The sequence below is a fragment of the Myxocyprinus asiaticus genome, chromosome 27 (assembly GCF_019703515.2).
Source record: "Myxocyprinus asiaticus isolate MX2 ecotype Aquarium Trade chromosome 27, UBuf_Myxa_2, whole genome shotgun sequence".
NCBI lineage: Eukaryota > Metazoa > Chordata > Actinopteri > Cypriniformes > Catostomidae > Myxocyprinus > Myxocyprinus asiaticus.
This window is the reverse complement of record NC_059370.1, coordinates 36927245-36948314: the sequence shown is the minus strand read 5'-3', so window position 1 is coordinate 36948314 and position 21070 is coordinate 36927245. Positions and strand designations below refer to the sequence as shown.

Genomic DNA, 21070 nt, shown 5'->3' with positions numbered 1-21070 from the left:
CAGAAGGCCAACAATTCACTAAAAATGTTTTTTTTATTGGTCTTATGATGTATTCTAATTTTTTGAGATAGTGAATTGGTGGGTTTTTGTTAAATGTGAGCCAAAATCATCACAATTAAAAGAACCAAAGACTTAAACTACTTCAGTCTGTGTGCATTGAATTTATTTAATACACGAGTTTCACAATTTGAGTTGAATTACTGAAATAAATGAACTTTTCCACGACATTCTAATTTATTGAGATGCACCTGTATATTGTTTTTATAGTTTTCTATTGATCAAGGAAGTTGAAATGTGGCATGCTTTTTCATTGGCACAAGTGTTAACATGTTCAAAAACATAAATTATCTTTTCCCACAGCCTTGTATTTAATTTATTTTCACTTCCTCCTGTGCTCTGCACCTTGCACAGTCATGACTTTCTTTTGTCATCTAGACACAGCAATGGTTGCTAGCTAAGACTTATACTTACATAAGGCCTCCGCCTTATGTAAGCCTGCCTCCACCTGCCCTAATGTGTGCTGTTCAGTAATTAAATGACTAATAAATAGGGGATTCCAGATTTTGCAACCTTTACACTTATAAGAATATTAAGCATGTTTGATTTCGTCCCACCTAACGGAAGAACATCTGATAAAAAGAAGATGAACCACTCCCTCTGGAATCATATATAATCACCTTGCATAGTTGTATTCAGCTATACTGATTTGTTCTTTTACAGAAGTTCAAAGACATCATCATGGGTAAGTAAAATAATATCAGGTGCTAAATAACTATGATACCATCTAATAGTGAAGAGCATTTTGAGTGTAGTGCATAAATGCACTGCATAATTAAGTTATTTACTGGGTTTTAGGTGATATTTTCCATATTGTTCTTAGCATGTGCTTTTGGAGACATCATGAAAATAGACACCACCGGGGCATCAGAGGTGACAGCAAAACAGGACAAATTAACCATAAAGGGTATGACTGCTTACCTAGCGTGTCCATATTTGTCCTTTAAAAAATATGCACTACATTACAGTTTATGTTAACAATGATTTACTCTTTTCAAAGGTGCTGAAGCCTCCAAAAAACTGGCTGAGCACGACCTGGCCCGGATGGAGAAATACAAGGGTATAATCACCAAAGTTGGCAAAGCAAAAAAGATGGACCCAGCCGTGATTGCTGCCATTATATCCAGAGAGTCGAGAGCTGGAGCAGTACTGAAGGATGGTTGGGGTGACCATGGCAATGGATTTGGCCTAATGCAGGTTGGTTAGAAGAATAGGTCTATTTGAAAAGATAAGGCTGGCCCAGGTAGACTAAAAACAAGGTGATTAAGAATCCATAAGATAAAATTCAAGATGTTTAGACCTAAATCTATAGGGGCATAATATTTTTGTGTAAGGTTTTGCACAATGGCTGTGTTTGGAATGGAAAAATATCTGTACACTGTATACTGCCTACTATTATTAAAGACTAGTAAGTGAGACTGTAAGAATTATTCCACTTCAATTAACTCACTACGTTTGTCACAAGACCTCATCACAATGCAAGTTTAAATCAGCAAGTGGTGTCCTGTTATTATTTATTATTAATGGTTATAGATTTTACAAGTCTGTTTTCTTGTTTTATTTCCCCTTTATCCCAACATAGTTCCTTACGAGTTTCTGACAAATATACAGTAAATATAAATGCAAATATAAATAAACCATCTTAAATGTGAGTATTTTAAATATTTTTGCACATATCCAATTGTTCTTCATTTCTGATGTCCCTTTCAGGTTGATAAACGCAACCATAAGTTAGTAGGTGCATGGGACAGTGAGCAGCATTTTGCACAAGGAACTGATATACTCATTGATTTTATTAAGGGCATTAAAGCCAAATTTCCCCAGTGGTCCCAAGAGCAATGCTTCAAAGGTATGTTTACTCTGAGAGACCTAAAACTAACCCTGATTGACCTTAATTAACCTTGTTTGAGAATGTATGCATAGTATCATCAGAAAAGTGCATAAGGCTTTGGTCATATCACAAAGGATTTACAAATATAAGTCTTCAGAAGAACATAAACTTCATGTTTTTGAGGTATAATGTCTGTTCCAGGGGGAATATCAGCCTACAATGCAGGTCTGGGGAATGTGAGGACATATGAGCGTATGGATGTTGGCACAACAGGAGGAGACTATGCCAATGATGTTGTTGCCAGAGCCCAGTGGTTCAAAAGCAAAGGTTACTAAAGAACAGCATTTATTGACCTGAATAACTCATACATTATGTGAAACTGAGGAACAGTGTCCTGTAAACCTTACCTGTAAGACTCAACTCACATTTGGAAAAATAGCATAACTTGATTTCTCATCATTATTATATCTGCTTTATTTGTAAAATTATTTACCATAATTAAAGTAATTAAGCAGAAATTATAGATCCTTTTTTATATAATCCTTTTTTTTCTAACAATGTTTTTAAACAGTTTCAGGTGTTTATGAAGTGTGATCATTTCTATCTTTTGATTACCAGTGCTAGCTAGTGCTTTTTACATAGTGCATTACCCACAATGATAAACAAATGTGATGAAATAAAACTCTTTAATAAAATAATAATAACATAAATAAAACAGCAGTTTTAACCCTATTCTGCATTACTTCTCAGTTGTCTTATTATTTTTCTGCCCTAAAAGTGTCTGAGCATAACTAACATTGACAAACTTACAAGGATGGTTACATGTTGGTTTTCATATTCCAATAATAAATATTTAGTTTGTGCTAGCATATACCTAATACATAAACTAGACAAATAAAAAATGCACAAGATCACATTTTAGCAGCCAGTACTTTTGGTTGTGAATGTTCTTCATCAGTAGTGAATTTCACATGAATTGTTGGATAAAGGCCTAGCTTGCATTTCTTTAAGCTTTAGCTCTTGCATGTGTACCACAACGTTTGAGTAATGACCACAAGTTGGCACTATAGTAAGTGTTTTTGCTTGTACTGTATGTGCTTCTTCAGTCTTGTTTCCTTATAGTCATATGGTTTTCCATTTGTGACATTTTTTAAAAACCTATAATTTAAACTCATCTTAGGCTGTTTATTACAATTGATATAAAATTGTATTTGTATAGAGGAAACACTGATTATACGTGGTTAAAAGAATTTTGACGTCATCTTTTTGTATAAGCCAGACAATATTTGGTTACAACTCATGTTGACTAATAAACCTGTCTTGTTAATGCAATGCCAATGTTACTAACATAATATAAAGTAACAATTAAACAAGTCAACAAAAGTTGCCACCAAAAACTTAACAAATTTCAAATGTACAGCCATCAAATATTAATCCATCCATTTTCTAAACCCAGTTATCCTTGCATCCAACATCTCAGCATCTTTAGCATAGTTTTTTTCATTGAACAACTGTTTGTATCCACAAAATCCACAGAATCTATTTCATCAAACCTTGCTAGCGTGGAACCGTATGACTCCTTTCTTCCATAAAAAAAGGGAGATGTTAGGAAGTATGTTAGTCTCAGTCACTATTCACTTTCATTGCACCTTTTTCCATATGATGAAAGTCAGTGTTGGCTGAAGCTACTTATTTTGCCTAGCATATCCTTTTGTGTTCAACGGAAGAAAGAACGGTTTTGGAACAACATTAGGTAACTAAATGATGACAGAATTTTTATTTTGGTACTTTCCCTTTGATATTCAGTTTCTTTAAATTCATCAATTCATCAAATCAATCAATCACTTTATTGTCACACAGCCATATACACAAGTGCAATGGTGTGTGAAATTCTTGGGCGCAGTTCCGATCAACATAGCAGTCATGACAGTGATGAGACATATACCAATTTACAATAACATCAAATTAACACAGCACAATTTAAACGTCTGATATACACATAATTACACACAACACAATATACAAATAATAACATACACTGTACAGTATACAATACACACAATATAGATACACATTATTCAATAAAAATAAAAAATAAAAATAAAAATATATAAAAAAGTATATATAGTAGTATATATAGAACGTACAGTAGGTTGTATTGTACTGTATTGACATTCAGGCTGTCAGCTGATAGTCAGTTGTTAAGAGAGAATATAATATAATAATAATATAATTTATGACAGTCCGGTGTGAGATATAAGAGTAAGAGTAATAAAGTGCAGTGCTGATGTATTTTGATCATGGGAGATCAAGAGTTCAGAAGTCTGATTGCTTGGGGGAAGAAGCTGTCATGGAGACGGCTGGTGCGGGTCCTGATGCTGCGATACCGCCTGCCTGATGGTAGCAGTGAGAACAGCCCATGGCTCGGGTGGCTGGAGTCTCTGATGATCCTCCGAGCTTTTTTCACACACCACCTTGTATATATTTCCTGGAGGGAGGGAAGCTCACCTCCGTTGATGTGTCTGGCAGTTCACACCACCCTTTGCAGTGCTTTGCGGTTTTGGGAGCGGTGCTATTGCCGTACCAGGCGGAGATGCAGCCAGTCAGGATGCTCTCTACAGTACTGGTGTAAAACCGTGTGAGGATGTGGCGGTTCATTTCAAACTTCCTCAGCTGTCTCAGGAAGAAGAGGCACTGATGAGCCTTCTTCACAACGACTTCAGTGTGGATGGACCATGTGAGTTCCTCAGTGATGTGGACGCCCAGGAACTTGAAGCTGCTGACTCTCTCCACTGGTGCTCCATTGATGGTGATAGGACTGTGTTTTCTGTCTTTTCTTCTGAAGTCCACCACAAGCTCCTTTCTCTTACTGACGTTGAGGGAGAGGTTGTGCTCCTGACACCAGTGTGTCAGTGTGTGCACCTCCTCTCTGTAGGCTGTTTCATCATTGTCAGTGATCAGACCTACCACCGTCATGTCATCAGTAAACTTAATGATGGCATTGGAGCTATGTGTTGCCACACAGTCATGTGTGTACAAGGAATACAAGAGTGGGCTGAGAACACAGCCCTGTGGGGCTCCAGTGTTGAGGGTTAGTGATGAGGAGATGTTGCTGCCTATTCTAACCACCTGGCGTCTGCTTGACAGGAAGTCTAGGATCCAGCTGCACAGTGAGCTGTTTAAGCCCAGAGCCCGGAGTTTCTCATCTAGCTTGGAGGGCACTATGGTGTTGAATGCTGAGCTGTAGTCTACAAACAGCATTCTCACATAAGTGTTCTTTTTTTCCAGGTGGGAGAGAGCAGTGTGTATTGTTGATGTAATGGCAATCATCAGTGGAGCGGTTGTTGCGGTAAGCAAACTGCAATGGGTCAAGAGAGAGAGGCAGCACAGAGCAGAGGTAATCTCTGATTAGTCTCTCAAAGCATTTGCTGATGATGGGGGTCAGAGCAACAGGACACCAGTCATTTAAGCAAGTTATTTTTGATTGCTTTGGAACAGGCACAATGGTGGATGTTTTAAAGCATGTGGGGACTACAGACAAAGAGAGGGAAAGGTTGAAAATGTCTATAAAAACACCAGCCAGCTGATTCGCACACGCTCTGATGACGCGGCCTGGAATGCCGTCTGGACCCGCGGCTTTACGGATATTCACCCTTCGGAAGGATCTGGTTACATCCGCTACAGAGACAGAGAGTGAACTAACCTCTGTAGCTTCGGCCGCGAGAGTTCTCTCCGTGAGGGTGGTGTTATTTCCCTCAAAACGAGCATAAAAAGTATTTAGCTCATCCGGGAGGGAGGCAGCGGTGTTCATGGCGGAGTTTTTATTCCCTTTAAAGTCTGTGATGATGTTAATTCCCTGCCACATGCTTCTAGAGTTGGTGGTGTTAAACTGTCCTTCAATCTTGCTCCTGTACTGGCGTTTTGCTGTTCTGAGGCACAACTGGCTTGTTTATGCACATTAAGTGCCGCGCGAACATCGTTATTTATCCATGGATTCTGGTTCGGATAGATTCGTATTGTTCTGGTCGAAGCCACGTCCTCCACGCACTTTTTGACGAAACACATTACGCTATCAGTGTAAAGCTCGATGTTGTCATCAGAGGCAGACCGGAACATCTCCCAGTCCGTGTGATCAAAACAGTCCTGTAGCGTAGAGTCTGATTGGTTCGACCAGCACTAGATCGTTCTGAGGGGGGGGCGCGCAAGATGGCGACTGGTGAGGAGGTTGTTTTGAGAAGCTGAGGATAAAAGTTTGTTCCTTCACCTTAAATCGTTCTTTTTGTTTAATAAATTGGCCAGTCACGGACATCCAGATGTAAGGTCTTATAACTAATCATGAAGTTAATCAGGTGCTGTAACTTTTTCTTCAGCTTTGCAACTCGCCGATGTGTAACCCAATAAGCTTCCATGGCGGAAAAACAGAAAGAGAGAGAAAGTAAAACCAAGAAAAAAGCCTAACAAAGTCGCTAACAAAGATGAAAAGCAAAGATGATGAAGTACACATTTGCGGCACTGACATTCAAGCATTGCACTCATATTCGGTGCATAACACTTCATTTGCTACATTACCGGATTCGACCCCCAGCACTCCTGATCCGAAGAAAGGTAAACATGAACCTTCCTTGTCTGAAATTCAAGAAAACATCATGCGATGCATAAATGAGAGAGTCAACGGATTAGAGGAACTCTTAAGGGCAAATACGGTGAGCATTGAAGCTCTGAAGAAAACGACAGAATTCCTCTTCAGTGAAGTAAAAGACATCAAAGAAGACATGAAAAATGTTAAGAAGGAGATGAAGATAAATCATGAGGTCAGCGGTGCACATGGTAAGAAAATGTCGGAGATTGAAGCCAGGCTCAACGAGGTAGAATGTTACAAAAGAAGATGGAATCTGAGACTGTATGGACTAGTGGAACAGGCAGGCGAAGACATAAAGGCACGAGTGGTAGATATTTGTTGTGTAGTTCTTCCAGAACTTACCAGCAAACTTCAACAAGATGTAGATATCGTACACCGGCTTGGAAGAAAACTTGAAGGAAATGCTGTGAAAGCGAGAACCGTCATCATCCAGTTTGTGTCCAGATCCTCACGTGATATGCTTTGGAAAGCTGCAAAAACGAGTACCTATCTGAAGACAAAGGAGATACGATTTGGAGAGGATTTAAGAACTATGGACAAAGCCATACGTAAACAACTGTGGCTAAAAGTGGAGGCTGCTCGGCAGGTAGGAAAGAAGGCTTACTTCGTCGGCGTACGAGCCTTTGTTGATGGAAAAGAGATATATGCCTAAATACTGAATACGATTGTGTGCAAATACAGTATCTTGAATAAGAAATGCATGTGGTCACAACTTTAGTGGTCTATGTGTCTTTAACAAGTACAGTCATTACGTGGAATGGACTACGTTGAGGACAGAAATGCTCATATAGATATTATTGAAATATATCCAAAATGTTCATATGCTGTACATCAGAGTTCTTAAAGATCTTAAGTTAAGTATTATTAAGGTCAATCTGGGTTGTAGTTACATTATTGAGGTGATGGGAACATATTTTGTTTCACTTTTGATAAGGTATTGGTAATACAGCACATTGGTGTCTTTGTCAGTTTGTTCTATAAATGTCAGGGGAATCCGTGATTTGCTGAAAAGGAAAGCAGTATTTTTATTTTGCAAGAAATTTAAATGTAACTTTTATTATATTCAAGAAACACATGCTTCTTTGTCAGATTATAATTTTTGGAAGAGTCAATGGGGGGATGATTTATGGATGTCATATGGGAATAATCGATCAGCTGGTGTTGCAGTTTTAAAAGGTACATTTAAGGGGAAAATAATTCAAACCAAATTGCATGACTCAGATCGATGGGTGATATTGGTAATAGAAAAGAATGCTGACATTTTTATTTAGGGTAATGTCTATGCAACAAACTTTACCACGCAAAATAAAGCTTTTTTTTTACATTTTGAAGATCAGATTCAAAAAATAATAGAAAAGTTTAGCAATGCAAAATTAGTAATTGGAGGAGATTTTAATACAATATGGGATTCTGAAAAGGATTGTTTTCCTCCTCGTCCAAATGTCAGGTCTGTTCTTCCAGAATTGAATAATTTATGTTCTACTTTTGACTTAATTGATATATGGAGACATAAGTATCCAGATAAAATTCAATTTACATGGTGTAAAAGGAACCTTACTCAGCAGTCACGTATAGATTATTGGTTAATTTCAAGGTATTTAGTGAATTTTGTTAAAGAGGTCTCTATAGAGCCGTCTGTTCTTACAGATCACAAAGGCATTTTTCTCTCACTATATACAACAAAATCTAGTGATGTAAAAACAATTACGTACTGGAAAATGAACCAAAACATATTGAAAGATGAGCACTTCAGAGAGGATGTTAAAAATATTATTATAGATTGTTGGAATGAGGCACATTCAACAAATACTTTCGGTTTAAATTGGGAATTAATGAAATATAAAATAAGAGCTTTAGCCATAAGGAGAGGAAAAGAAATGGCAAAACAGAGAAAAAAAAATGAAGAAAAAATTATATGTGAAATAATAAATCTCTCTGGAAATTGCAATTTAGATCAAGAAGGGAAAAATAAATTATTACAATTACAATTAGATTTAGATAAAATATATGAATATAAAGCAAAGGGTGCCTTTATTAGATCAAGGAAGAAATGGTTAGAGGAAGGAGAAAAAAGTACAAAATATTTTTTTAACATGGAAAGAAGAAATGTAGAACTCACATCTATGGTCAAACTGAATATTAATGGACAGTTAACAGAAAATATGATGGAAATATCAAGATATGTGGCAAAATTTTATGAGAAATTGTATTCTTATGACGACAAATTGAGTAATGCACAGTCATTCTTGGATTCTATTAAAGAGGATGCTAAAAAGATAAGTGAGTCTTCTATGAAAATGTGTGACCAAGAGATATCTCTAAATGAAGTACTTCATTGTATTAACAAACTTAAAGACAATAAGTCACCCGGGAATGATGGTTTAATTAGTGAATTTTATAAATATTTCCAAAACGAGTTGTCACCTTTTTTGTTAGCTGTATTTAGAGAGGCTATACAATACAGTTATTTACCAAGTTCACTGAGACAAGGTTTGATAACTTTATTACCAAAGCCCAATAAAAATGTATTACTTTTAGAAAATTGGCGCCCGATTACATTGATTAATAATGATGCAAAAATTTTCGCAAGTATATTTGCTGAAAGACTAAGTGATTGTATTGATCCCATTATTGATGATTGTCAGTCGGGATTTATGAAAGTTCGACACATTTGTAATAATATAAAGCTAATTTTGGATTTAATTGATTACAACGATTTTATTACAGATAATAGTTTTATTTTGTTTGTTGATTTTTTTAAAGCATTTGATACTATTGATCATAATTTCATGTTGGAGACCTTAAATTTTTTTGATTTTGGAGAATTCTTTAAACGAGCTATTCGAACATTATATAATGACTGTAACAGTTCAGTTAAGTTGACATATGGAACAACATCAAGGTTTAAAATCAATAGAGGCATACGACAGGGCTGCCCAATCTCACCCTTTCTTTTTTTACTTGTAACACAAACTATGGCCATACATATTAAAAGAGATAAATTTTGCAGTATTACACTTTTGAAGAAAGAAATAAAATGCTCCCAATTAGCGGACGATACTACCCTTTTTTTGCAAAATGAAAATTGAAATAAAAAAAGCTATTGATTGTCTTCATACTTTCTCATCTGTATCTGGTTTATTTTTAAACATCAAAAAATGTGTTTTGTTTCCTTTGAGAACTTGTAACCTTGATAACATACATGGTATACCAGTGAAGGAGGTGGTAGATTATTTAGGTATCAAGATCTGTAAAGATCAGAAGGAGAGAAATAATTTGAATTTACACCAATTATTGGGAAAATTAAACAAAAATTAAATTCATGGTTAATGAGAGATCTATCATTGAAAGGTAGAATATTATTATCTAAAACTGAAGGGTTATCGCGCTTAGTTTATACAGCTCTTGCATTAGACGTTCCACAATCAGTTATAAAAGAAGTAGATACTGTTTTGTTTAATTTCATCTGGAAGAACAGACCGCACTATTTAAAAAAGACGATTCTATGCAATCCAATTGAAGATGGTGGTCTGAATGTACTTGATTTTAATACTGCTAATTTATGAATAAATGGATAAAGAATTATTTATGCTTTAAAGACAAAATATGGAACATTATCCCTGACCTGATTTTTGGAAAGTTGGGAGGTTTGGAATTTTTTTTTAGATGTAATTTTGATGTAAACAAGGTTCCGATAAAGCTATCTTGTTTTTATAGACAGGCTTTTTTGTTATGGATGCTCATTTATAAACATAACTTCTCTCCACACAAATCTGTAATATGGAATAACAAGAATATTGTGTTTAAAAACAAATCTTTATTTTTTAGAAACTGGTATGATAACGGTATTGTACTGGTGAGACAGTTATTTAAGAGTAATGGACAACTTTTTAATTATTGTGAATTCCTTAATTACTATAAGATTCCGGTGACTGCTAAAGAGTTTTCAATAGTTTTTGATGCCATTCCTGGTGGCCTTATTCAACTCTTATCGGGTGATATATCCTCTGAGTGTATTTCTGCATATAATACTCAGATAAGTATTAATGGTGTGGAGATTTTAGATAAAAAATTTAACAACTTATTTATAAAAACAATATGCAGAAATACATCGTTACCTAAATGCAAACCATTTTGGAATTCATTGTATAATCAGATTGAATGGAAAAAGGTCTGGAAGTTACCTAGTAAATACTGTCTCACCAATAAAGTTAAAGAAGTCACATATAAAATTATTCATTTAATTTACCCAGTGAGACAAGTAGTCTCAAGATTTATTAGGGACACGAAGACTACATGTGTTTTTTGTGACTTAGAGGAAGAATCCATAAAACACTTATTCTTTGAATGTGTGTTTACCCAACTTTTTTGGATTGATATTGAATATTTAATACTTAAACACACAAAATTAAAGATTCGACTAACTGGTAAAGATATATTTGTATTATTTAAGAATAAGAGTTTGGAACAAAATTTGGTGATAAATCTGTTAATTATATATGGAAAATACCATATACACAAACAAAAATGGGCAAACAATAAACCTAACATCATACCATTTAAAACTGAACTGATGCATTATATTGAGACTCTAAAAGATATAAGAAATAAAAAGGCAAAACGAATGTATAGAATACTTGAAACCTTTTCTCTTGTTAATTCATTTTAAGTTATCCCCTGGTTTTATTTGGTTAATTATTATTATTTGTTATTGTTTTTTCTTTCTTTATAATTTTACTTTTTGCTGCTACTATAATTGTATCGGAGTTCATTGTGATCATTTTGTTGTAAGTGTTCTTGTTCTGTAATAATAATTAAAAAAAAAAAAAAAAAAAAAATAGATCATTCTGAGGGTGGGTGCTTCCTGTTTCAGTTTCTGCCTGTAAGCGGAATTCATATGACACTTTGTTCAACCATTTTGTGTTGTTGGTACTTGGCCATGTGTTTCTAAAAAATGGATCCACAAAGTAAAGAGACTTTTGTAGCCATGTAACTATAGTCTTGTGTGGAGTATTTCCTTCCCTAATAACTTGACCTGTGCATGAACCTACTTTTTACTTTCATTTTCTATTTTTACTGCCTTCTGTGGTTTGCGCATTTATGACTTCCTGTTATCATCTAGTAAAAATAGCGTGTGTACTGTAATAATATGACTAAAACAAAAGGGGAATTCCAAATTTTGCAACATCTACAGCTATGAAAGTTCTCTGCAGTTCTCTTATAGGCTAGTCCCACCCTAATAGAAGAACAGCTGAGAGAAGAGAAACAGAAAGCAGTCCCACTCGGCTGTCTGACTTTGCAACAAAGTTCATCAAGTGATTTGTCTTTTCATAGCAGTCCTGAGTCAACATCATGGGTAAGAATAAAATCAGTTGTTGAAGTAGACAGTATTTTATATGATATTTTGAGTGTAGTGGCAATTGTATCATTTTCTTTTTACATTTTACTTATAAATAACAGAAAACTACAAATCTACTTGCTGTCTTTTGCTGTAAGAAACCTTTATATGTGTCAGAAGGATCACAAAATGTGGAATTTACGGAACACGAGAAACTGGGGTATCACAATTGTTACAACTGTAACAGTGGTTGGACAATTGTAATACTTCACATTAAAAAACATATTAACCCTCTCTGTCTCAAATAAATGATAATGAAATCACTGCTTTAATCCTTATTGTTATTACTGAACAGTTTTCACATTTGTATTGTCCAAATATTTGTAAATGCCAGAAATATGTGTTTTTGTTTTTTTTTAATAAAAAGTTAAATAATAAAAAAAATAGGGACCAATTCATTAAAGACATAAAATGGGTTAAATCCATTTTACTAAAATACTAGGCACTTAAATTTCATAATTGTTTTTTTTATTTTTTTATTTTTTATTCACTCTTACAATTATTTCATAATTTTACAAAGGCATCAACTTAAAACAGCAAAAGAACAATATTGAAAAAAAAAAACTTTTAAAGCTCTAAGTCAGTTTTTTTTTTTTTTTTTTTTATTCTCACAAAGTGAGCCGATAATTTGTTTATTTTTTCTCAGACAGAGACAATACTTTACTGAGCATGTGCTGAATAAGTGGCATCCCTCTAACTCGCTTGTGATTTGAGAAATATTGAGCATTAAAATTGCCCCCGGTCACACCTTCTGCATGAATGTTCTATATAAATATATTATTTCACACTCCGAAGAGCTTCAGGTGATATTTTCCATACTGTTCATAGCATTTGGAGACATCATGAAAATTGACACCACCGGGGCATCACAGATGACAGCGCAACAGGACAGATTAACCGTAAAGGGTACGGTTGCTCAAACTGGTGTATCCAGTTACTTAATTTTCCAAATATATTCAATTATCACAGGTTACAGTTTATGTTAATGATTTACTCTGGTCCAAGGTGTTGAAGCCTCCAGAAAACTTGCTGAGCACGATCTGCCCCAGATGGGGAAATACAAAGGTATGATCACCAGAGTTGCCAGCGCAAAGAAGATGGACGCAGCCGTTATTGCTGCCATCATATCCAGAGAGACCAGAGCTGGAGCTGTTCAGCAGGATGGATGGGGGGACCATGGCAATGCCTTTGGCCTCATGCAGGTTGGTTAGAAGAACAGGTCTATTCTGATTAAATATACAAGGCCAGCCACATGTGTACTTAAGATGACAGTTCATTCGACTAAACCTGACACTTAGATTACATGGGCATACTACTCATAGATAATTTACATATATGGTCAATTTTTCTCACTGACAGGGGAAAAAATATGAATGTTATATAATGTTTTGCCATCTTTAACCTAAACATACTAATAACCAAAAACATTTTTTTTTTTTTTTATTTTTTTTTTTTACTTTCTGCCATTTTATAGAGAGGGACAAACAGGTAGAGGGGGTGTATGGGAGTGCCTATAAGCACTACTGTGCAGTGCATCAGACTACTCGTCACATCCTGTCTCTCTCTTGCAACGGAAATTATTTTAGTTATGCTGTATGCATTTAGAAGATGATGTTCTGTGTATCATGAATTATTCACTTTGTGTCAGCGAATCATCACACTCTAGAATCTTTAATTTAATTGAATCCCAGCGGTTACATTTTTGATTAAAATTTTGTTTGAAATGTTTTGCTTTTGTGTCTGAATAGGAGCGAATCCCTGCAGCCATGTTTAATATACTGTACAACACTGAGTATATTGAACATTGCTGAATATATTCAGTTGTTCTCTTCATTACTGATGTTTCTTTCAGGTTGACAAACGCTACCACACTCCAGTAGGTGCATGGGACAGTGAGCAGCATGTTGCACAAGCAACTGATATACTCATTGGCTTTATTAAAGAAATCAAAGCCAAATTTCCTCAGTGGTCTCAAGAGCAATGCTTTAAAGGTATGTTTACTCTGAGAGACCAAAATCAACCCTGATTGACCTTAATTAACATTGTGTAAGAACAGAGGCATATCACCAGAGAAGTGCATGAGGCCTTGGTCATTTCACCAAGGTTTTCAGTCTTTAGAACATAAATTTCATATCTTAATTGTGGTATAATATCTGTTCCAGGGGGAATATCAGCTTACAATGCAGGTGTGGGGAATGTCCGTTCATATGAGCGAATGGATGATGGCACAACAGGAGGAGACTATGCCAATGATGTTGTTGCCAGAGCCCAGTGGTTCAAATACAAGGGTTACTGAAGAACAGCAGTTATTGACCTGTATAACTCATCTTTCTAAAATGAATCTCTTGTTTGAACAAATGGCATAATTTGATCACTTATCATTAAAATGACTTTACTTGTAAGATTATATAAATAAAGTAAGAAGAGGTTATTAATCAGAATTTTCCTTCTTTTTTGGCTTTTTTAACCATTGCTCATAAAATCTTTCCATTTTAATAGTAGGTGTGAAACCGTTTTTAAACTATGACCATTTCTGTCCAACTGCTTGTTAATGCTAAATGCCATAATGATGATGATGGGATGAAATAAAACTCATTTATTCACTCAAATTGTGTGTCTGTCACGTAATACCATCTTGAAAAGTCCACATTTAAATGGCCTTGTTAGGGGTCCAAGCTGCTCTGTTTTTGGCTCATGTGCTAACATATCCCAATACATATACAGGACAAAAAAATAAAAGGGTAAACATAACGAAACTGTAGTCTGTACCACATTCAAAGAATAGTTCACCCTAAAGTTAAAATGTTTTCATCTTTTTTACCCTCACGCCATCCCAGATATGTATGACGACTTCTGCTGAACACAAACAGAGATTTTTAGAAGAATATCTCAGCTCTGTAGGTTTATACAATGCAAGCGAATGCATGCCACATTTTTGAAGCCCCAAAATCCACATAAGGGCAACATAAAAGTACTTCAGACGACTCTGGTGGTTAAATCCATATCTTCAGAAGTGATATGATAGGTGTGGGTGAGAAACGGATCACTATTTAAGTCCTTTTCTACTGTAAATTCTTCTCCCTGCTCAGTCAATCTCCACTTTTACTTTCACGTTTACATTCTCCTTCTTCTGTTTTTGGTGATTCACATTCTTCATGCATATCGCACCCTACTGGGTAGGGAGGAGAATTTATGATAAAAATGACTTAAATATTGATCGTGACATTCAGATGTAAAAGCTTAAGTGAGATTGGAGATTAAAGTAAAAAAGGACTTAACTTTTTATCTGTTTATCACACACCTATCATATCATGTCTGAACACATGGATTTAACCACTGGAGTCGTATGGATTATGCTCCCTTTATGTGGATTTTGGAGCTTCAAAATGTTGGCACCTGTTCACTTGCATTGTGAGGACCTACAGAGATGAGATATTCCTTTAAAACTCTTCATTTGTTTTCTGCAGAAGAAAGAAAGTTCTACACATCTGTAATGCCAGGGGGGTGAGTAAATAATGAGAGAATTAAAATTTTGCGATGAACTATCCCTTTAAATCCATGTCTTCAGAAGTGATATGATAGCTGAGGGTGCGAAACAGATCAATATTTAAAGGTATAGTTCACCCAAAAATGAAAATTCTCTCATCATTTACTTACTCTCATGCCATCCCAGATGTGTATGACTTTCTTTCTTCTGCAGAACGCAAACAAAGTATTTCTCAGCTCTGTAGGTCCATACAATGCAAGTGAATGGTGATCAGACATTTGTAGCTCCAAAAATCACATAAAGCCAACATAAAAGTAATCCACATGATTCCAGTGGTTAAATCTATATCTTCAGAAGCGATATGATAGTTGTGGGTGAGAAATGGAAAGATTTGAAGTCCTTTTTCTAAATCTCCACTTTCACATTCACTTCCAGATGTGAAAGTGAAACTAAACAGTAACCACATGTGACTTTCAGATGTAAAAGTGAAACTAAACAGTAACCACATATGACTTTCAGATGTAAAATCAAAAGTGATATTGGAGATGAAAGTAAAAAAGGACTTAACTTTTAACTGTTTCTCACCCACACCTATTATATTGCATCTGAAGATATACACCGATTAGACACAACATTAAAACCACCTGCCTAATATTGTGTAGGTCCCCCTTGTGCTGCCATAACAGTGCCAAGCCACATCTCAGGATAGCATTCTGAGATGCTATTCTTCTCACCACAATTGTACAGAGCAGTTATCTGATTTACCGTAGACTTTGTCAGTTCTAACCAGTCTGGCCATTCTCTGTTGACCTCTCTCATCAATAAGGTATTTCTGTCCACGGAACTGCCACTCGCTGGATGTTTTTTGTTTTTGCCACCATTCTGAGTAAATTCTAGAGACTGTTGTGTGTGAAAATCCCAGGAGATCAGCAGTTACAGAAATATTCAAACCAACGCATCTGGTCCAAATCACTGAGATCACATTTTTTCCCCATTCTGATGGTTGATGTGAACATTAACTGAAGCTCCTGACCCATATCTTCATGATTTTATGCACTGCACTGCCACACGATTGGCTGATTAGATAATCGCATGCATGATTGTTGGTGCTAGACGGGCTGGTTTGAGTATTTCTGTAACTGCAGATCTCCTGGGATTTTCACACACAACAGCCTCTAGAATTTACTCTGAATGGTGCCAAAAACAAAAAACATCCAGTGAGGGGCAGTTCTGCTAATGGAAGTTCCTTGTTGATGAGAGAGGTCAACAGAGAATGGCCAGACTGGTTGAACTGACAAAGTCTTCGGTAACTCAGATAACCACTCTGTACAATTGTGGTGAGAAGAATAGCATCTCAGAATGGTGCAGTTTTGGTGGCACGAGGGGGAACTACACAATATTAGGCAGGTAGTTTTAATGTTGTTGCTGTTTGGTGTATATTTAATCACTAAGAGTAGTCCTATGGATTACTTTTATGTTTACTTTATGTGATTTTTGGAGCTACAAAGGTCTGATTACCATTTACTTGCAGTGTATGGACCTTAACAGCTGAGATAGTCTTTGTATTCAGTAGAAGACAGAAAGTCATACACATCTAAGATAGCATGAGGGTGAGTAAATGATGAGAGAATTTTCATTTTTGGGTGAACTATCCCTTTTTAGTAGTCCCTGTTTACTAGTAAACTAGTCCCTGTTTACTATACATTCTCCTCCCTGTCCAGTAGGTGGTGATATGCACAAATAACGTGATTCACCAAAAACTAAAGAAAAAGAATGTGGAAATGAAAGTGGATATATATATTGTTTTTATAGTTTTATATTGATCAAGGAAGTAGAAATTTGGCATGCTTTTTCATTGGCACGAGTGTTAACATATTCAAAAACATAAATGATCTTTTCCCACAGCCTTGTATTTAATTTATTTTCATTATATGACTAATAAATAGGGGATTCCAGATTTTGCAACCTTTACACTTATAAGAATATTAAACATGTTCTGTGATGATTTCGTCCCACTAAACGGAAGAACATCTGATAAAAAGAAGATGAACCACTCCCTCTGGAATCATATATAATCACATTGTAGAGCTGTATACAGCTATAGTGATTTGTTCATTTACAGAAGTTCGAAGACATCATCATGGGTAAGTAAAATAATATCAGGTGTTAAATAATTATGAAACCATCTAATAGTGAAGAGCATTTTGAGTGTAGTGCATAAATGCACTGCATAATTAAGTTATTTACTGGGCTTTAGGTGATATTTTCCATATTGTTCTTAGCATGTGCTTTTGGAGACATCATGAAAATAGACACCACCGGTGCATCAGAGGTGACAGCAAAACAGGACAAATGAACCATAAAGGGTATGACTGCGTAAGCGTAAGCGTGTCCATATTTGCCCTTTAAAAATATATGCACTACATTACAGTTAATGTTAACAATGATTTACTCTTTTCAAAGGTGTTGAAGCCTCCAAAAAACTGGCTGAGCACGACCTGGCCCGGATGGAGAAATACAAGGGTATAATCACCAAAGTTGCCAGAGCAAAGAAGATGGACCCAGCCGTGATTGCTGCCATTATATCCAGAGAGTCGAGAGCTGGAACACAACTGAAGGGTGGTTTGGGCTTATGCAGGTTGGTTAAAGGAATGTGTCTATTTTATATTTAAATTATAATGCAGGGCACAGGTAGATTTAAGATAAGCGTTATATTCTGTCAGAGTGCACATAAAATGAGGGTCAAAGTGTTTAGACAGAAGTTTAGACTGAAGCTGCCAAATATCCATGTGAAACATTTCCTCACTAACAAGGAACGTTGTGCTACATAATAATTGTTTTACATTACATGACCTAAACATTCTGAAGAACATTTTCCTCATGAGCATACATACCAATAAGCTTTTATTGCACCACACAAACCAAGTCTTTGTGCATGTAAAAACCTCCATGAACTACAGTGGCCCAGGGGTGTACAACACTATAAAATTAGCAAAGCAAATAAAAGCTGAAAACACAACTACTTTAAGACACAAAACGACAAATTAAGCCACAACACAGCAAAATTATCAGAAAGGAAAAGGTTTAATTTCATGGGGTGTGGCTTAATGTTGTTGTGCTTTTTCGTTGTGCTGTGGCTTAATTTCATTGTGTGGTTCGTGTTTTCAGCTTTTATTTGCATTGCTAATTTTGTTGAGCTGTGCACCCGTGGGTCACCGTAATGAACTCTCTGTCATTGGTTAATTTGAAAAGAGCTTGCTTGTGTCCAACTAAAAAAATGATCGTGTGAATTTCCGTTCCTTTTCCTTAATAAACTTATTTGCTGGGCAAAATATAAAACTACTATTCCAGTTTATTAAAGTGATTTAAAAAAGTTTTTCCTCCAGTGTTTCATTGCTGATGTTTCTTTCAGGTTGACAAACGCTACCATACTACTGTAGGTACATGGGACAGTGAGCAGCATATCACACAAGCAACTGAGATACTCATCGGCTATATTCAAAAAATAAAAATACATTTTTCAAAGTGGACACAAGAGCAATGCTTTAAAGGTAAAATCTTTTTATAGAAGGATGGATTAATTGATCGATAAGTCTACATATTTATTCTGATGCCTTTCTAGAAAACTGGCAGAGTGAGATTATGCAAAAGTGTTATGAACAATATTCATACATGAATGTAACTAGAATATCATCATCCAGTTTGATCAAGAAAGTGTCTCATGTCTGTTCCAGGGGGAATATCAGCCTACAATGCAGATGTGAAGAATGTTCGTTCTTATGAGCATATGGACGTTGGCACACCTGGAGGAGACTATGCCAATGATGTTGTTGCCAGAGCCCAGTGGTTCAAAAGCAAAGGTTATTAAAGAGCAGCAGTTTTTGACCTGAATAACTCCTACATTTTGTTAAATCAATCCACTGGTAGAATAAAAGAGTAGACTGTTTCTGTCTTTTGTTTTCTTTAGCTTTTGTTACTGTATCTTCTGTAACAAGCACTTCAACTAGAGTATTCAACATGTATTACAACTTATATGAACAATCTTTCCATATTCTCATAAAGAATGACCATCCTCTTCATTGTTTCTTCCAAGTGGCTTCAACGACTTCTTGAAACAGTCGTTTCTTCTCCACGATAGAGGGCGATGTTAAATGGAATCATTCACTCGAGAGTTTAGAATTAAATCAGTGAAAATCCCTGAGGTTTCGCATGCTTAAGGATGACCAAATAACGCTAGGATTCCATTGACTTTGTTAGTACACGTCTGTGTTAAAGCGTTAAGAAGCCTCTTTGGTTTTATTGAGGTTCTTCGTCAGTTTTGAGCAGTTCATAGCTGCTTGGACGAAGCGTCTGGTTGTTGTGAAGTTTGCGAAGCAAACATCTCCATCTCTTTCCGCTAAGTGGTATCGAGTGAATATGTGACTCTTTGGGTGAGTTATAGCCACTTTCTTTGTGTTTTTCTTTAGTTATTTAGCGAATTTTACTTGTTTACATGTACTACCGCTATTGGAATAATCTGTTATTCCTTTAATAATCTGTAGACAAATATTACTTTGGAATCTTCTAATGGTACTTAAATAACAAATATTCCGTGCAACGAGCTGTCATAGCAAATCCAGAAATATTTTCGCGATTTTATCGGAATGCACGTCTCAACATTATGACGTAAAGTTCAATAACACAGGCAACATCGGAATTCTCTTGTTGTGTCCAGTCATTAATTTATTTATTTCAACGTTTTGTCTGCTTATTTCTACCTCAGTTTCACGTAAAATCATTGTTTTTATTTTCTTGTCATATTTAACCCTCAGTTTACAGCAACTAAACAGCAGTTTTGGTGGGAAAAATTGCATATTGATTGGCACAGCTTGCAAAAATCACACAATAGTCGCCTCAAAGCAAAATGTAATCAAGATTTCCCCATAGACTGCCATTGTTTTCTAAAGTCACACACAATTCACCCTCAAACAAAATATGCTTAAAAATCAAGATTTTAATAATCATTGGCTTCCTACAAACGCACTCAAGGAGGTAAAAAGAAAATAGGCTACATCATCAATCTCTGTGCTTGGGTCTATCACCTGTAGACAACCAGAAATGCAATAATAAAGATGGAAAACCATTAAAATATCATATGCATTTCATCATGACTTGTAGCAGTGTGTTATTGTGAAGATGAATAGATCAGTATAAATTTGGGTACCCATAAAATCAGTGTTGTGGTAATGTAAATACACCACTTGGTCTTGGTAAACTGCATGGATTTTATTCTGTGAATGTGATTTGGCAGAATAGAACATTTTGATTGATATACTATTCATGGGCAAACACTGGCCCAATAGATGTTTTGCTGGGCAAATAATCTAGTCTTCAAAATCTCTAGAATTTCTTTTGGGCAGTGTAAAACTTTTGTAAGCTTCTTGGATTTTTAAACAAGACTGAGAAGCTACAAGGAAAGTAAAATGAAAAGGAAATTTATGTTAATAAGATACCTACGTATTGGAACATTTTTGTGACACCTTGGAAAAATGGCTTTTCTGAAGTCGGGGGAAATGTATTAAGGAAGATGGCAAACAAACCTTGCCTGCTCAAACAAATTATGATACCCCTCTTGTTTACTGTGAAGATGTTATTCTGTACTGCCTTGTGATCACTGTG

The 21070-nt window shown here is 35.7% G+C and overlaps 4 protein-coding genes and 1 pseudogene across 5 annotated transcripts in view; all 5 read left to right on the top strand.

Moving 5' to 3' along the window:
• The window catches only part of LOC127417577 (fructose-bisphosphate aldolase B-like), a 204357-nt gene that overhangs the window by 88407 nt on the left and 94880 nt on the right, over positions 1–21070 (top strand). The gene's annotated exons all lie outside the window — the stretch shown is intronic.
• On the top strand, positions 659–2620 carry LOC127417579 (lysozyme g-like). The gene is made up of 5 exons (XM_051657604.1): positions 659–742; positions 881–964; positions 1058–1254; positions 1768–1906; positions 2090–2620. The coding sequence occupies exons 1-5, from the start codon at positions 739–741 to the stop codon at positions 2221–2223; spliced, it is 558 nt and encodes a 185-aa protein (XP_051513564.1). The 5' UTR covers positions 659–738; the 3' UTR covers positions 2224–2620.
• Positions 11497–14534, top strand: LOC127417582 (lysozyme g-like). The gene is made up of 5 exons (XM_051657606.1): positions 11497–11883; positions 12754–12831; positions 12931–13127; positions 13778–13916; positions 14088–14534. The coding sequence occupies exons 1-5, from the start codon at positions 11880–11882 to the stop codon at positions 14219–14221; spliced, it is 552 nt and encodes a 183-aa protein (XP_051513566.1). The 5' UTR covers positions 11497–11879; the 3' UTR covers positions 14222–14534.
• Positions 17553–19281, top strand: LOC127417834 (lysozyme g-like; annotated as a pseudogene).
• LOC127417574 (acrosomal protein KIAA1210-like) overlaps positions 19561–21070 on the top strand; it is a 50170-nt gene continuing 48660 nt past the window's right edge. Inside the window, exon 1 of one of the 2 annotated variants that reach the window (XM_051657589.1) lies at positions 19561–19842. The gene's annotated coding sequence lies outside the window, so the exon portion shown is untranslated. The remainder of the gene's footprint in view (positions 19843–21070) is intronic. The other variant, XM_051657592.1, reaches the window with a different exon arrangement.

Excerpts from the sequence above, each read along its gene's own strand:
- LOC127417579 (XM_051657604.1), top strand. Across the intron at positions 965-1,057 it reads GGACAAATTAACCATAAAGG|GTGCTGAAGCCTCCAAAAAA; the intron begins GTATGACTGCTT and ends CTCTTTTCAAAG. Across the intron at positions 1,907-2,089 it reads CCAAGAGCAATGCTTCAAAG|GGGGAATATCAGCCTACAAT; the intron begins GTATGTTTACTC and ends TGTCTGTTCCAG.
- LOC127417582 (XM_051657606.1), top strand. Across the intron at positions 12,832-12,930 it reads GGACAGATTAACCGTAAAGG|GTGTTGAAGCCTCCAGAAAA; the intron begins GTACGGTTGCTC and ends CTCTGGTCCAAG. Across the intron at positions 13,128-13,777 it reads ATGCCTTTGGCCTCATGCAG|GTTGACAAACGCTACCACAC; the intron begins GTTGGTTAGAAG and ends TGTTTCTTTCAG.